The 18448-nt window shown below is 43.0% G+C and overlaps 1 protein-coding gene across 9 annotated transcripts in view; it reads right to left on the bottom strand.

Moving 5' to 3' along the window:
- runx1t1 (RUNX1 partner transcriptional co-repressor 1) overlaps positions 1 to 18448 on the bottom strand; it is a 111110-nt gene that overhangs the window by 30352 nt on the left and 62310 nt on the right. For all 9 annotated transcript variants that reach the window (XM_038809059.1, XM_038809064.1, XM_038809056.1 and 6 more), the window contains exons 4-6: positions 15716 to 15805; positions 1024 to 1205; positions 142 to 392 (exon numbers count right to left, since the gene is read on the bottom strand). In XM_038809059.1, the coding sequence (XP_038664987.1) occupies positions 142 to 392; positions 1024 to 1205; positions 15716 to 15805 (523 nt within the window). The remainder of the gene's footprint in view (positions 1 to 141; positions 393 to 1023; positions 1206 to 15715; positions 15806 to 18448) is intronic.

The following is an 18448-nucleotide window of genomic DNA, read 5'->3' as shown; positions in this document are numbered from 1 at the left end:
AACATATATCATCTCAACACGACTCATCCTTTTAGATATCTAGTACATTATTGTGCCTTTGGCAGTTCATCGGACAATAAATCAAGAAAACTGAATAGTTATTTCACATGTTTTTGTGTGAGTTGACAGAAATCCACTCACCGAGAGGTCTGTTCCTGTCCCTGAGGTCTCTGTGGTTGGGATGTCTGTATGAATCCCTGTAGTGGTGAGCCATGGCCATATCATCCAGACGGTAGTGCTGAGGTGGGGGTGGTGTTGGGTGAGGCAGGCCGTTGGGCTGGTAGGATAACCCATTATTTGGACTAAACCGTTGGTTGGGGCTTATAGTGCAGGGCCGCTTGCTAGGATGCTCTGAGTGCAAAGGCTCACGCTCGTAGCCATTCTCTTTGGTTCTGCAAAAAACGCAGGATGTTCAAATATAAATACCCGATAAGTGTCTAGTTGCTATAATGTCAAGCTTCAACAATAACCTGAAATAAGCATTCCTTTATTAGCACAAAACGCTCCGAACTACACTATTGCTACATTATATTTCAAGTAGGTACGATATTTCCTCTTCCATACGGAAGTCAATTTTGTTCGGTACAATTACTGTTGCATCACTATGCTAATGGAGAAACAGAATGATCTTTTTAATGAGCTATTCTAATGGACTCCACCTCACTGCAGCTACTCATCCATAGCTGACCATATGCAGGAAGAAACCCAGCAAACTATCAGTTGTTTCCCTTCAAGCAGCATTTTTCAAGCTACTCATCACTTGCCATCATAAAAAGATTAGAGACAGGATTAAACACAGTACCATGGGTTCATTAATTAACTCTGAACAAAGAAGGAAGGAAAAAAAAGTTCCTGACTCAGAATTTTCACAGTTGACAGCAAGGTGTTGCAATTTAAGAAAGAAAAAGGCACAAGTCAGCATTCACTTGGATGCTTATTTTTGCCCCGATGATGCATCCACAAAGATACATTTTGGCTCTAAAAGAAACCATTCTGTTGATAAATTGCTGCCATTTGTCTCACCTGTCTGGAGTTCGCCTTTTCCCATTTTCATTAACATCAAGCAGCAGCTCGGAGGAGTCGACGGGTGAGGTGGTGCTGGCATCCAGCAGCAGCTGCTCATGCTGTGCGAGGTACTGTGCTGGGTTCTGCTTGGCCAAGCGTGCGCAGTGAAGTAGCTCCCTCTGCAGCAGGGGCAGGTTGGCCTGCAAGAAGAATGACACAAAAAACAATATCACAGTCGGCACAGCCACATGGGAGAACTGCTAGGACCCTGCTGACCTCATAGATGGATGAATAAGCAAATAACAAAAGTGGGGTCTGACAACGCAATGAGTTATTTGCTGCCCTTGGAAGCTATGTTTTTGGACTAGCTTTGCATCGTGACAGGATGCTAGTCATCATGGATTGCTGTAGCATTGTGTTGTAAAGCATAGGTTAAATTTGGCTGCAGTTCAACACTTGGAGCTCTGCAGACATATAATTATGAAAAGGGACAATAACTCTGCAGTAGTAATATACAGCATGGACACAATTGTTCAACTAGGTCTGGAACAGCCAAAATGATTGTTATAGTGATGGTATTGGTAGGAGATTGCCAGGAAAATGAAATAAACATGCATTTATAACATTTGAAAATGAAATGAAATGAAAATCGCTTATTGTCACAAGTAGGCTTCAAATGAAGTTACTGTGAAAAGTCCCCAGTCGCCACATTCCGGCGCCTGTTTGGGGAGGCTGGTAGGGGAATTGAACCGTGCTGCTGGCCTGCCTTGGTCTGCTTTCAAAGCCAGCTCTTTAGCCCTGTGCTAAACCAGTCCCTCTTCAACCACATTTCAACATTGATGAGGCCATGTTTAATTAAAGTACACAAAATCAAAAGATTAGCACACAAAAGGCAAAGGAAGGTGGTGAGATTCCTGGTAGTTTAGAATAAAAGAAAGTTTCACAAATGTACATACATACACACACATTCTATGTAATGTGCTTGAGTTTGAATGCCTTCAGAGTGGCCTAACAAGCTACAATTCAAAAGCAAATAATATAAGAATATCGAACTGCTCCACTGGCACTCATCCAGCATCCGATCAGAAGAATCAGGTAAACCCAGCTCAGCTGCCCCAACAGAATTCTCACGCCAACAAGTGACCATTAGTTGCCAGGTTAGAAATATCAGTCTTGGCCCAAGCTGCCATGGTTGCATTCAGTAATTTCTGTCTGCCAACATCCCAGATTCCTTCTTAAAACTCCGAGACACATTGAATGTTTAACTTGGAGCCACTGGACATCATACCTTATGATAAGGCATGGTACAAGCACAGTGCAAGGAGATGTCAGAGTAACATCCTGTACAAAGGAGTCATACCTGCGACATAGGACGACGGTCACCACAGCCCTAGAATATCACTGCTAGTGCCCTTGGTTCAATGGTCTTCAACTGCTCCATTAATAAGCATCCCGCAAAGGATGAAAGTAAAAAAGTAGGGTTGTCTTCGGATTATTCTAAATTTCGAGCTTCACCCACAATGCTTCAGATATTCAAGCCTGTAGCAGTGCACAGATACCAGATAAATCTGGGTTGGCACGTGGCAGGCAACACTGGCGCAGCACAAGTGGCAGGCAATGATAACCAAAATGAAATGGTCCAACAACCTCACTGATCGGCTGGTTGGTTACCACGAACACCCCTTGGGCTCACCATTGACCAGAACCTTAACTGGACTAGCTAGCCAAAGCGACACCTAGGGCACGATATTCCCGAAAAATGAATCGGGGGAGCGGGGTTTGATTTCCGACAGGTGTATGGGCGTGAACCAGATTGTAATTTACCCTTAGTCATGTTTTTGGAGCTTGAGGACATTCTCACTGAAAAATCCTACACGCAAGGCGCGATCCAACGGCCATGCTGCATCCGAAAAGCAGCTTGAGACGTTGCAATGTAAATCCTGCCCGTTGTCGACGGGATCACTTTTTTGTAAATCTGCCTATCAGAGCGAGGCAGCTAGTCTCACTTTAACATGCAGTTTTTTGAGGCACCCGAGACGTTGGAATCTACCCCCTTTGCTTCAGAGACCTCGGGCGAGTGCCATCCAGTATTGGTCCCCACAAACAGGGACCAGAGGGAACAGCACTCGTGGGGGTCTCCCAGGGGATTGGAGGCCCCCAGGTACATGCGCTTTGGGCACTGCCAGCTGGCAGAGGAACTGCCAGGTGTCAAGCTGGCATTTTGTGTGCTGGCAATTAGTTTGGAGGTGCCCTGGTAAGTGATTGACTTGCCTTGGAGAGGGTCCAGAAGAGGTACACCAGAATGCTCCCGGGAATGAAGGACTTATAATCATAGAATTTACAGTGCAGAAGGAGGCTATTCGGCCCATCGAGTCTGCACCGGCTCTTGGAAAGAGCACCCCATTAAAATCCACACTTTTATCCTCAACTAAACGTTTTGTACTTTAAGGACAATTTAGCATGGCCAATCCACCTAACCTGCGCATCTTTGGACTGCGGGAGGAAACCGGAGCACCCGGAGGAAACCCATGCAGACGTGGGGAGAACGTGCAGACTCTGCACAGACAGTGACCCAAGCCGGGAATCAAACCTGGGACCCTGGAGCTGTGAAGCAACTGTGCTAACCACTATGCTACTGTGCTGCCCGTGCTGTCTCTGGGGAGGGGGGGCCCTCTCATAGTGCATTGGGGCTTGGGAGGTGGGGGGAGGGCTTTTTCGATGGCGTTCAGGTGCCTCGTCACACTTAGGAATTCCAGCAAGCAGAGCTCCTCGGTTTAGAAAACAGGCTATGTGCGACCTTGGCCGCGCGTCCCCACTGAGGCCTCTTATTTAATGCGAATGATGTTTTATAACCATTTGTTTCTCGGTGCTGTGAGTGCCGGCAAACATGTGTCTAAATGTGCTCGCTATGGGACTTTGTTCCCATATAGTTCTCCGCCCCCGTAGAACTTTTCCTGTAGTGGGGAACTAAAGATGCCAGCAAGACCGGCTCCTCAGAGATCAAGACCCCATTTTTACAGGCTGCCCAGAATTCAAAGCTATATTGAAGGATCCCCACAAGACCCACCCACAGAAATAGTGAATCCCCCCCACCCCCCACCCAGAGACATGTGCAGTACCCCCAACCCTTGACCCCATCAGTAAATGTCTGCTTCACCCATACACCCCCACCTGACCCAGGCATGTGGTTAACCCAACCATGCCCCCATCCTTTCTTGGAGACATCGGAGCATTGCTGTCCCCTTCCAAAGTGAGTATACTCTGCTATGGAGTTGCTGAGGGCTGGCCTCCGCATTTAAGGCCACTCCTCCTTTCAAACTGCTCCCCCTACCTTTCATACCCCCTATCCTTCATTCCTCCCCACTCTCGATACACCCGCTCACTCTCAATGAACCCCTGCAGGCTTTCCCCTTTCAGGCTCCCCCTCCACATCCCTCTTTTATAGCCATGGCCCCCCTCAGTCCCTGCCCATTGGCAGTGCCCTTTGGCATTGTGGCAGCCCCCCTGGCACCCAGGCAGTGCCAACTTAGAACACCTGCCATGGCAACCTGGGCACAGCATGGGGGGGGGGGGGGGGGGAGAAGAGGAAGAATTGCTCCCCCCTTGTCTAATAGAAAAAGCAGTGTATGGGTACTCACTGATGAATGGATCATCTTCTGACACCTCAAAGTTTCAATCTATGAGCATGATGAAATCTCACATGCCTGGATGGCTGAAGCCACAACAATATTTGAAAACTTTATTATAGAACCATAGAAGATTTATGGTGCAGAAAGAGGTCATTCAGCCCATCGTGTTTGCACCAGCCAAAAACAAGAAAAAAAAGAAACAAACCACTCTTTTTAATCCCACTTTCCTCATTTGACATCGTGTTAGCTCTTGATTGGCACCCTTGACTCTGAACTCTATGTTCAACCCTTCCGTGCCGACAGCACACGGTGGATGAAGGACATATTATCTACACAATGTACCGCAACAACTCACCAACCTTACTTTCACAGTACCGTCTCGCCTCATGAGCTCTACTGCCAAGTAGAATAAAAGCTACAATGCCAGGGAACATCATTTCTGAGTCATGTACAATCCTGACCTGGATATATCACAGTTTTTTTATCATTGCCGGGTCAATATCCGAGGACTTCTATTTAACACCATTGTGCGAACTTGTCATCACATGGTCTTCAAATCGCTTAAAGCCACCCACCACTTTGTTCTCTAGGCAACTACAGATGAACAATAAAACGTGGCATTGCTGGGGGTCACCAACCACCAAAGGACCAATTTATAAACATCGTAAACAGGTTAACACAGTGCACAGGGAACTGGAAGGTCCAGTTTAAAAAGGGCAACAATACAGGTGCAGGAAACCAAATATCGAATTGTGTTATATAATCGCCAGGCAAAAGAACTGAATCAATGATCAGGAGTAAACTCGAGGATCATATATGCAATAATAAAAAAGCAACACTAATCAGCAGTTAAAATGAATTTAATGAGAAAAGATCCTCATTGTACGACTTCATTGAGGAAGTGACAAAACTGTGGCAAGTACTATGAAATAATACATCTAGAATTCCAAAAGACAGTTCACAACATTTTCAGATGAAAGACTAAAGTTCCAACATCCAGGGCAAAAACTTAGGAATGGATAAATTGACAAGAAATTGGACGAAGGATCAAAAACAACAGGTACTTATTGGAAGAATTAGGTCAGGGTGGTGAGGTAGAAATTAAGAGGTTAAGTTCCAGTCAGACCACTGTTTTCAATTGGGATCATCGACTTGGATTGAGAAATTAAGCAAAAGGTGCAGATAATACCAAAGAAGAATGAAGAGTGGAAAATGGAGTGTGGAACCGGTGGCTCAGGAATTTCAAAGGGAGTGTAGCAAAATATACAATTGTAGGCAGTGCAATCGCAAGTAAATTTCAATGGAGACAAATTAAAAATATTGTACTCAGCAAAGAAAAACGAGCAACATGTGGACGACACAGATTTGGTTGAGACAGCCCAAGTATGAAACACACTTTTAGTTTTCAAGGACTAGGTGTTCAGATTTAACCAGAGTAGCAATGGACAATGTCGATGTAATGTTAAACTACATAGCTAAATTGATCAAATATAGGTTAAAGAAAATTCTTTGCAAACTAAATGGCACTCAGGTTTGATGACATCTTGAGCACTGTGTCCAATTCTAGTCACTGAAGCACAGGGGAGACATTCAAGGGTGCCTAGCCTCCAGTGTCAAAGAGCAGAGTTATGAGAAATGATCAGAGGGACCTGAGCATTTCAGTCCTGACTGAGATGTTTTGACACTGATTTTACCGGTAATGCCGCAGAAGAGAGAAGTAAATCCAGAATAGGACTTCAAAACAAATGACAATGCGGTCGAGTAATACTGAAAATTTAGGACTAATACCATACAGAGAGGAATGGACTCCCAATGGGGAAGACAGAAACAGTGGTATAATTGAAGTAATAAAGTAATAATTAATTGCTACAACGGGGGAGAAGATTGGCCTTCCTTTATGGATGATGGCTCTTCTAATCTGTTTAACTTTAGACAGGTTGGAGCTAAGGAACTGCAGAAGTGCTCAGCACCCTGGTTTTAAAGAGGAAGAAAATCGCCATGATTCATGATAACTAGGATGCCAAGTGCTGTGGGTCAAGTGCCCCCATGACCCCCATGAAAGCAGCAAAAATTTCAGAGTATGGGGAGGGGTAGCAAAGGAAGGAAATAATCAGAAAACGGAAAAAAGAAAATGCTCAGGTTGTGGCAGTGTCACAAGGTCAACGTGAAGTCATTAGTATTTATTCCAGAATTATGCAATAATATTAGCTTGCCTGCAAACAATAGAAAAGATACTGGAAGAACAGTTTTGTGTTGGCCCAACAAGAGGAAAAACAGATTCATTGTCTAAAATTATTGCTCAAATTTGATTTCTTGGAAACACCACACATAAAAAAAGCAATAAAAACTTTGGAAAGGCAAACCATTCAAAATTAATAAAAAGTATGGTACGCAGATAGATAAGTCAATAACAAACATAATTATACACTGGCAGACTTCAAGCAACAATGTAGGAATTGAAGGCTGCTGCTGAAACCCTTTCGTATCTCCATTTCCTCTCGATGTGACTATTTAATGCACCCCTGGCAGGTCTCCTACATTCTACTGTCTGTAAACTGGAGATCATCCAAAATGTTGCTGTCATGCATCTTAACTTGCATCAAGTCCTGTTCACTTATCTCACTTGTCCTCAACTGACAATCTTTTTTATCCTCTCTTGTGGGAGTCTCTCTCCTCTCTCTCTTCCCCCCCCCCCCCCCCCCGCAGTGGCCGAGCCAAAAGTATAATTTCTCAGTCAACACCCTTGAATAGATTCTGTGGAGAGAGATGGGAGCTAATGTTTCGAGTTTGGATGACTCTTTGTCAAAGCTCTTTGTCATCCAGACTCGAAACATTCGCTCCCTTCTCTATCACAGATGCTGTCAGACCTGCTGAGATTGTACAGCATTTTCTGTTTTAGTTTCAGATTCCAGCATCCACCGTAATTTGCTATTCACCCCTGAATGGATTATCTGGTCATCACTATATTTCTGTTTGTGGTACTTTCCTGAATGCAAATTGGCTTCTGCATTTCCTACACAGCAACAGTGACTAGAAGTCAAAAGTACTTAATTTGCAGGAAACACTTGCAAGGTGCTATATAAATGCATAAGAATGATGAACAGGAGTAGAACATATAGCCCTTCGAACACACTGTGCCTTTCAATGACTGACCTCAACCATACAAGTGCCTTCGCCTTATATTCCTTAATATAGAAATCTATCAACCTCAGTGTTAAATTTCCTAATTGATCTCGCATCAATTGTAATCGTGGAAGGGAGTTCCAAGTTCCTGCCACTCTGCGTGTGTAAATATTTTCCAAATTCACCTCTAAAGGGTCTGTCCATATTTTGTAAACTATACTACCTCATCCTAGACTTCCCAACCAGCAGAAATAGATCCTCACTTATTGACATTATTTGTTCCCCTTCATACCTTGACATTTTTGATCAAATCACTCCATCTTCTAAATTCCAAGGAATACCAGTTTGGATTGCAATCTTTATCATAACTTAATCCTTGGAATCCAAATATCATTCCGACTGATCTACACTGCATTTGCTCCAAGGTCAATATACCCTTCTTAAGGCATGATGCCCAGACTGCTCATAGTGCTCCAGGTGTGGTCCAAACAGGGTTTAGTATAGCTGAACCATGACTTCTACACTCTTGTTTCCTCAAATCCTCGATGTAAAGGCCAACATTTCATTAGCTTTTTGATTATTTTCTATACCTTTTCATGACATCTTAATGTATGAAATACTCGAACCTCCAAGTTTCTTTGGACCTCCATTGTGTCTAGATTTTCACCATTTAAAAAGTATCTCGTTTAATCCTTTTTAGGTCAAAAATCAGATGACCTCACATTTGCCTATATTGAAAATAATTTCCCACAGTTTTGCCCAGTCTCTTAATCTCTCAATATCTCTTTGTAATCTTACGCATCCATTCTTAATGCCACCTTTGTGCCTTCAGCAAATATCTGGGTATGTGACTTTCTATCCTATCATCTACATTGTTAATAATTACAGCAAATAGTTGAGGTTCAAACACAGATTCTTGTGGAACAGCACAGTCGCATTCTGCCAATTAGATTACCTGCCTATTTTCCTTACTCACTTCTCATGCAGCTCAGCCTGCTTCCTAGCCGGGTTAATACCCTGCGTTCAATTCCACGTGAGTCAACTTTACCGAAAGTCTGTTATGAGGAACTTTATTTATATGGACATCCAGAAGGCATTTTATAACAGCCAAAGACATTCCCCTGTCCACTACTTTAGTCACCTCGTTAAAACGTTAATCAGTGTCATCAGGCAACCTTTCACAAATCCATGCTGGCTCTCTCTGATCAGCTGAAAACTAGCAAGGTGTTCAGTTATGCCTATCAATAATTACAGACTGAGTAATTTTCTGACAACAGATGTTAGTTTAACGCATCTATAAATACTTTTGCAAAATCATTGATCAACAATACCGCCATTTCCTTATTTTCAGTGGTATCACCATTATCAGGTTGGGGTTATACATTAACTTCCGCTCTGATTGAGAATCCCAATCGGGCGAAGAAGGGCACTAATGAACTGCCCCGCAAAGCAGAGTCCCCCAAGGATCCTGGGGGTTAGGTTCCACTGTCCAGCCTCCAGCCTCCACCCCCCCCCCCCCACCCCCCCACATTCAGAATGCACCCATCAGAACGCACCCATGTCTGAAGAGCAGTCCAGGCAGTAGAGTGAAAAATCACTGCATTTTCACTTACCCCTCCCTAACATCTGCTGCCTCAAACAAAAGTCTTTAAAGCAACAGCTGTTACAAGTGTCAAAGGCTTTCAGGCTTCAAATCCCCCGACAGCCAGCGGAGACCAGTCCCAATACTCTGCTGGTGGGAGCACCTCGGCTCCAGAACAGAGAATCCCTGTCAAGGTTTTCAGTGACCCATTCTCCTCTGTGTTGATTTGAAGTTCCATTCGCAGCTTCTTCCATAATTCCATTTTGAGGCTCTTATTATCTGTTTGTCACCCTTGTTGGATATTCTTTGTACCTTTGCCATTCACCAGGATCTATGCCTTTTCTGCCTTTTTGTGTGCTCTTTCTTTGTCTTTTAGCTCTTTAGTTGTCCCTGACTGTCCATTCTGCTAAATCAAGCTCTTGCTGGTCAGGTTTATAAACTGCTTCACTATCACATCAAAATACTTTTTAAGCACCACTGATGGAGGGGTTGGGGGTAGTGGTATTGTCACTGGACTAGTAATCCAGAGACCCTGGGTCCGAATCCAAACATGGCAGTTGGGGAAATTTGAAATCTCGAATGAAAAGTCTAATGATGAAACCATTGTCGATTGTTGTAAAAACCCTTCTCTGGTTAAATAATGTCCGGAAGGAAATCTGCCATCCTTACCTGGTCTGGCACCTACATGTGACTCCAGACCCACACAGCGTTGAATATTAACCGCCTCCACTGAAATGGCCGAGCAAGCCACTCAGTTCAAGGGCAATTAGGGATGGGCAACAAAAGCTGGTCCAGCTAGTGATGCCCAGGAACGAATAAAAAGAAAAACTATGGACGATCTCGTTCTATGGAAAACAGCCTGACCTTTGGTAACTGGTTTAATGTTCTCCCTTTGAATCCCTGCATTGAAGTCCATTGTGTTATGATTATTATTGAATAAATGTTCAACACTGTTAAATTGATAACTAGGGGCCTCACGGTAGCATGGTGGTTAGCATCAATGCTTCACAGCTCCAGGGTCCCAGGTTCGATTCCCGGCTGGGTCACTGTCTGTGTGGAGTCTGCACGTCCTCCCCGTGTGTGCGTGGGTTTCCTCCGGGTGCTCCGGTTTCCTCCCACAGTCCAAAGATGTGCGGGTTAGGTGGATTGGCTATGCTAAATTGCCCATAGTGTAAGGTTAATGGGGGGATTGTTGGGTTACGGGTATACGGGTTACGTGGGTTTAAGTAGGGTGATCATTTCTCGGCACAACATCGAGGGCCGAAGGGCCTGTTCTGTGCTGTACTGTTCTATTCTATGTTAAATTGCCTGTAGTGTAAGGTTAATGGGGGGATTGTTGGGTTACGGGTATACGGGTTACGTGGGTTTAAGTGGGGTGATCATTGCTCGGCACAACATCGAGGGCCGAAGGGCCTGTTCTGTGCTGTACTGTACTGTTCTAAATATGGTTCATGGCATGCCCCCTTGATGCTGGGGAATATGGCTGCAGAAAGCTAACCTGGCCACTTTTTCACATGTGCTCATTTCCTTATCCCAATCTACATAAAAGTAAACATTTGCCCAGTGAAACCACTCTGCCTTTGCTTCATGCTTATCTAATCTCTGCAGTCATACAATCTACCACATCAGAACTGCTACCTGGGCAGCTAAACACAACTACCGTGATAACCTTAACTCATTTTCCATTTCTTAACCCAACCCATAAAGTAGTCACTGCCTACTTACCAACCAGTATATCCTCTTCTATCATCAAATAATTTCATCTTTAATCCCCAAGATTACTCCTTCCTCTCTGCTATTTTCTCTATCTTTCCTGTAGACCTTAAAACGTTTGTATATTTTGTTTCCCGTCCTGATTGGTAGCCAGGTCTCAGTAATGGCGACTACACCAGTCCCTCAAAGCTGCATTTGTGCCTTCAGTTCATTCAATTTGTTCCTTCAATGCATGTGTATAACAAATGTTTATTTGGGCCACACACCCAAATCTTTCTGCTCTCATGTTTTAGTCACACACTTCTGATCTCTCACTCCTGGTGCATAACTTGATTCCCTGCCCCAAGGGGAGTTTGGAGGTGGGAAGTCATTTACCTGGGCTAGAATGTGCAGTTTGGGGTGCCCCCTGCCTTCCCCATCTATCCTGATCAAATCTGGGAGTAGGGAAGGCTCACAGATGGCTTTCCTGCCCCAATCATAATGGACAGTTAATGCCAATTAAGGCTTTATCCTAATGCCACTGGTTGTCGTAATGCCACCGGTTGTCGTAATGCCACTGGTTGTCGACGATGTCAGAGCAGTCGCTATGCAGGGAAGCCAAAAAGCAAAACTCTATGCTGGGCCTCTGGTGGCTGCATTGCCGGCGGTTTTCACTGTGCCCAGTGAGATTGCCGAGAATGAAGGAGCTGTTGGCCTCCGATTTGCTGGCAGCTCAGCGGGCAAGATTTATGGGTTCCTGATCAGAGAATTCCTGCAGTGCAGAAGGAGGCCATTTGGCCCATTCGAGTCTGCGCCAACCCTCTGAAGGAAAACCTACCCAGGGTCACTCCCCTGCCCATTCCCCGTAACTCCACCTAACCTGCACACTCAGGGTAATCTTAGCATGGCCAACCCACCTAAGCTGCACAATTTTGGACTGTTGGAGGAAACCGCAGCACCTGGAGCAAACCCATGCAGATACGGGGAGGAAGTGCAAACACCACCCAGTCACCCAAGGCTGGAATTGAACCCGGGTCTCTGGCCTTGTGAGGCAGTAGTGCTAACCACTGTGCCGTGCTGCCCCACGATAATGGGGAAAGGCTCACCACCGGCCACTTCCCAGTTGGCACTTAATATAGTGGGTTTTCTCCAATGGATGTTAAGCAGGGCTCTCTCAACTCTCCAGGCAATGGCACGATTGGATTGGATTGGATTTGTTTATTGTCACGTGTACCGAGGTACAGTGAAAAGTATTTTTCTGCAAGCAGCTCAACAGATCATTCAGTACATGGGAAGAAAAGGGGAAGAAAAGATGACACAGTGGTTAGCATTGCTACCTAGTTGGGCTACTCTTTCAGAGGGTAATTGCAAACTCAATGGGCTGAATGACCTCCTTCTGCACTGTAGGGATTCTATGGTTCTATGGCCGAGGCCTAGTTGCCTGGATTAAATTCTGCCCTTGATTTCAGTACTTTTCATTATTTAGTTTTCTTTACCTCTTCAATCTCTTATTTCTGCCATAAACGGAAAACCTAAAGTTATGGCAGATAAAGCAGAAATACCGAATCAAGAAGATCAATGTGTGCAAAAGGAGCTTATAACAGTACCAGATTTGAATGGTGCCAGGCTGTAGGGAAATTTTTAAAATGGCATTAAGTCACCATAAGTCAGTGAGAATGAAAATGATGAACAAGGAGTGTGAAATATAACGGGTGTGATCGTACGGCCTCAACTCGCCCACTCGGTGACACAACAATAACGTGAAATCTCGCCTCTCGAGAGATTTAGGATGCTTGATACCCTGACACCCACGATGCCACCGTGCACCTCAGCAGTGCCACCCAGGAACCCTATCAGTGCCACCCTGGCAGTGCCAGGGTGCCTGGCTGGCAGTGCCAAGCTGCCTAGGTGCTAAGAGTCAGTCACAAAGGTGCGCTGCCCTCGAGATGGGGCTCAAGGAGGACCCCCTAATTGGTAAGTTGGGTCATTGGGGAATTCTGGAGGTCGTGGGGAGGAGGAGGGGGGTTGAGAGTTCGAGACAGCATTTAGAAATGGAAGGGAGGCAAGTGCAGCCTCGACGGGGTGTTCCCCACCGAGGCCAAAAGGTCTTTTTTGATAGTTGGGTCATTCTCAGCGCTGCAGGCTCCAAGCAACACCCTGCAATTCACGCTCCCCGCAATTCGCGGCCAAAAAGGGGCTTATTTTTGTTAAAACACGCCCAACGTAAGGATTGGTGTTTTGGATAAGTGGGAAGTTTTTGAGGGTGCAGGTTGGGAAGTTGAAGAATAAACAAAATCTTGTGGTAACAGAAAGATATAGATGGCTGTGCCCAATCTAGAAAATGCAAGCAGTATTATGGAAATGCTGTGGCATTGAAGCCTAGTGCTGGAAGAAATAGGTATTGAAGTCCAGTGCTGGAACAAATAGGGCATCACATCTGTGAATACTCTGGTTCAGACAAATCCAGGAGCAGATACAAAATCTGCAGGTGCTCCTCATAAATGAGGGTTACATTCACATACTCTACATCTGAACCTTTATCCTAATTTACAAGTGTGTGTACTGGCATTATACAAGTTAGACTGCAGAAAATTCAGTGTGTCATAAATTTAAAAATTTTAAACAGCTGCCTTGAATGAAGTAATACTATGACCTAAATTTTCTGTTATCGCCCGCTGTGGGAATCACCACAGCAGAATGGAAAATTTGACGGACTAGCAATAGGTCTATTGACTGCAGGCAGGTTTTCCGGTTGCACAGCAGGCTGGACTGGACAATTCAGCCCTATGAATTTGATACCTTTATCAGATGCATTATTTGAAATTCTCAGCAAAATCATTTCGGCAGATTAAAAAAAAATAAACATTCAAATCTCCATTGAAAAATCAGTACTCAAAGCGTTAATTCTATTTAAATGTTGCACCAAACCGAAAAATAAGTGACAACAGAAAGTAATGGGGGAGGGTGGAATCTCAGAACCAGAGAAAGTAATTATAATGGTGTCTAATATCTTTCCTGTAAATGATTCTCCATAACATGAAATAGAATCGAGAGTCTGTGGCTTACATTAGCCTAATGAAAACAAGACTTTAATGCATATTGTTACAGCTGGGATTGAATGCAGTTATTAAGGTCCGCGTTCCCACAACCATATGGTTTTTGTCATTAATGTCTCCTTTGAGGAAAGGCACTAAAATTAGAAAAAAAGTTGCATCTTTGATTCCAGTGATCCCCATGAAATGATATGGTAACCATATGGTGTACAGCAGTGAGGGAAGATTCTGGAAGTGTCCTTGTATGCTTTTTTGTTTTTTTCACCGCCAACCTGACCCTAAAGGGAGCTGTTTCCACGATGAAAAAGTCAGTAATATTCACAAAGGAAATGGTATTTGCATGATGCAATTCAAACACAGCATTTATAGTTGGTTGGCCAGAAAGCACGCAACAATTATGTGCTTTTTATTTAAAATTTGACGGACTAGCAATCGGTCTATTGACTGCATGCAGGTTTTCCGGTTGCAAACTGAAGCTTTCAAAAAGATGTTCACATTTCAGAACGTCTGATTGCGGCACAGGAACCTCCCAATTAGTTCATTTTGATATCGCATGCCAGTTCTTGGAAATGAATGCATGTTTACCAAGAAAATATGCACATACAAAAAGTATACTTGCAACAAGTCAATACATTTCAAAAGTACAAGCTTCCTTTATTATTAAAAATTTGTCAGTGATTCATTGTTATTTACCTGCCTATTCCTTTGGTCACGCTACAGAGTTTCATCATTGCCTCATAGAAACACAGAAAATAGAAGCAGGAGTAGGCCACTTGGCCCTTCGAGCCTGCTCCCCCATTCACTCCGTCACGGTAATCATCTATCTCAACACCATTCTCTCGCCCTCTCGCCATACCCCTTGACGCCTTTAGGGTCAAGAAATCTATTTGCTTCTTATTATAGATTGAGTGACTTGGCCTCAAAAGCCTTCTGTGGTAAAGAATCACAGAGGTTCACCATACTCTTGAGTACAGAAATTTCACCCCATCTCAGTCCTAACTGGCTCACCTTGCATTCTGAGACTGTGACCCCTTGTTCCTCCACCAACCTGCTCCCACCCTCCTCACCCCACCATCGTCAGAGGAAACAACAAACATCCCTGCATCCAATCTTCCTGGTGGTTTAGTTAAAGAGACTATTCAGTTGTTCCATTAGGATTTTAATGACAGGAGCTATGTGCACCCAACTCCTGATGAAATAATTTAAAGGTGTTAGCAAGATAAACAAAATGGACACCCAAATTCCTGCAGGAAAAAGGTGGGGATAGATGTGAAACCCTTTGTGGCATTAATAAGTATTTGCTCGGACAGTTTAAGGAAATTATAACACGGATTCAGAAATAGTATCAGAAGTTAAACAATAGATTCAGATACAAATTTTGGACCCTTGGAATAAACTGAATCCTCATTGATATTTTCCTTTATTAAACATTACTTTGAGTTTTGTCAAAAAAATCCTTCACAAACTTTAAAAAAACAATTTTCTGTGTTAAGAACTATTACATAAGAGCATTATTATAATATTCCAGTAACAGAAGGGTTTAACCCAGGAAGTACCTGTTACAGTTTTGCCCACACCAATAGTATACAGGGACAAAAGGTTAGAGGATAAGTGGAAAATGTCACAAATACCTTTAGAAACGGTATAACAAAAGGTCGGAGAGGAAAATTCGTAGCTTCTTGAAGCTTGGAATGAAATTCTTCAATTGTCAAGGTAGAATTCTGCAAAAATAATAAAAAAAAATGAATATATTTTCTTCCAGACTACATTTACAAAGCTAGCATAACAAAATACATTTCTGCATTCTAATAGTATATCGAGTGAGGGCCTTTCAACACATACCAGTACAAAAATTAGTTGTGGGCATTGAGACCATGTGTTCTTTGTACTCACATTTTCACTTCTCTACTCGAAACATCTATGAACAAAAGCTTCTCTTATTATATGTTCCATTGCCTGTGCCGTATATGCTGCCTGGGGTGACTCTAAAATACAGATGTATTTGAAGGTTTGAATTCACCAGTACATTCATTGTCTTCACAGCTTAACCCTTCAACTACTGACAATTTCCTGTTCCTGGTTGTGCTTATTTTTTTCAAAGGAAATGATAGCCCTAAATTGTGCTGCAGAATACTGTAGTGATTGCTTATTCAGTTTATTTGGAATTCTCTTCATCATCACCTAATAAATAAATATAAATGGGTTACTTTCTCTTACCATTGTAGAGGGGAATTCAGAAAAACACTCTAAGAGGGGCAGCACGGTAGCATGGTGGTTAGCATAAATGCTTCACAGCTCCAGGGTCCCAGGTTCGGTTCCCGGCTGGGTCACTGTCTGTGCGGAGTCTGCACGTCCTCCCCGTGTGTGCGTGGGTTTCCTCCGGGTGCTCCGGTTTCCTACCACAGTCTAAAGATGTGCGGGTTAGATGGATTGGCCATGCTAAATTGCCCGTAGTGTCCTAAAAAGTAAGATTAAGGGGGGGTTGTTGGGTTACGGGTATAGGGTGGATACGTGGTTTTGAGTAGGGTGATCATTTCTCAGCACAACATCGAGGGCCGAAGGGCCTGTTCTGTGCTGTACTGTTCTATGTTTTATGTAGTGCACGCTTATTTAACTGCAGAATCTGGTGCAAAGTTTTGTTGTAAATAATGAAGCAGTTGAAGATAATTCTAAAGTTTTATTTCATTTGTTTTGTTTTCAAAGATATAAATAAATTTAAATTTCTAAGATCAATGAATCAATTGACAATATCCACCTAAGTATTGTTATGAATGGGTATTTATTTTAGCTTTCACAATTTTAACTCCCGTAATAAATTAATCTAAATAAGTTACATGAATTTATTTTATACTTTAAGATTTCCAGCAAAAATAAATCGATAGGCGGCATGGTGGTGCAGTGGTTAGCAATGCTGCCCCACGGTGCCGAGGACCCAGAATCGATCCCGCCCCGGGTCACTGTCCATGTGGAGCTTGCACATTCTCCCAGTGTCTGCGTGGGTTTCACCCCCACAACCCCAAAGATGAGCAGGGTAGTTGATTAGGTCACGCTAAATTTCCCCCTAATTAGAAAAAACAATTGGGTGCTCTAAATTTAAAAAAAAATAAATTGACAAATGCATTTTTCATAATAAGTGCAAGCTCTATTGCTTTACTCACTTCAAACTGCAATGATACCTAAACAAATACTGTTATACACACTACAACATTCAGTTTATTTTCTGCTTTCAGGTCCTGCTGCTAAGAACCTGACAAGATAGTTTAAAATTCATTCAGTTCATATAAATGTTCTCATATTGCTTCAACAAAGAAACAAAAGCCATCAGAAATACATAGAATGGACAAAAGAAAAAATGGTAATCCAAGGTACAGTTGATTCCAACAGCTGGATCAGACACTAGATTTGGATCATAACCTCTTATTATGCACACCATGACACTCTCTGGAGGCTAGACAATTTATTATCTAATACCTTATTTTAGTAGCAAATGCATCGTTCATGTCAAAGAAAAACACAAATCTTTTTATTTAAGCTGATGGGGCAATTAGAAAGAGTAAATAAAGTATTATCGTTCAGGAATTTTTCATGCATAGTGCCAATGTTACTGTGGTGGCAAATTGTTTTTAAATAAATATTATTAAATCAACACACTGCCCCCAATAACAAATATATGGTCCTCTGACAATAATCTAGCAATGTTTACCTAGAAGTTCTGGTTTCCAAGGTAACAAGAAAAAGCACACACATTCCCAATGCCGGGAGGAGGGCAAACCAGGAAGAATCGCAATGAATACTTCAAAGAGTTCAATGGTGTTCCAACAGTTGAAGATATACTTTAGATGAGGGAAAGTATGTTTCTAATTACCCTGCCACCAACCCTTTAAAACTCCAGGGCCATCTTAGTAAGAGCAATCTCGCCACACATTGGTTTATTCCAGTTCCACAGCAGAATTGCAGGCATTACTATGCATGGAGAACATTCCTGCCAGATGGGAAAACTGGGCTCATTTAGCTATGCAATTAAGTTTACAAAATATTCCCATACCCAGCAAAACTCAACAATAGTTTGCATTTCCATGGACCATACTTTGTTCCGAAAACATTTGGGACACTTCAGTGGATATATCAAGGAGCTCATTAGTAAAACAAACATTACCATACATAGAGTAAATGGCAAGGATATTTATTGCGCAGCTAAATGACAGGAATCACAGAGTACATGAGAAAAATAATTTCACTGCTTAGTGATCAAAGGAAGGATTAGTCTGGGAAACCCAAAACAAAATAGCTAACGCACATGGGAAGACTGAGTTACAATGCTGAATGATAGAAAATGGCACTAGATAGTATATATAACACACATA

Source organism: Scyliorhinus canicula, chromosome 10, assembly GCF_902713615.1.
Source record: "Scyliorhinus canicula chromosome 10, sScyCan1.1, whole genome shotgun sequence".
Classification (NCBI taxonomy): Eukaryota; Metazoa; Chordata; class Chondrichthyes; order Carcharhiniformes; family Scyliorhinidae; genus Scyliorhinus; species Scyliorhinus canicula.
This window is presented reverse-complemented; position numbering and strand designations above follow the sequence as displayed.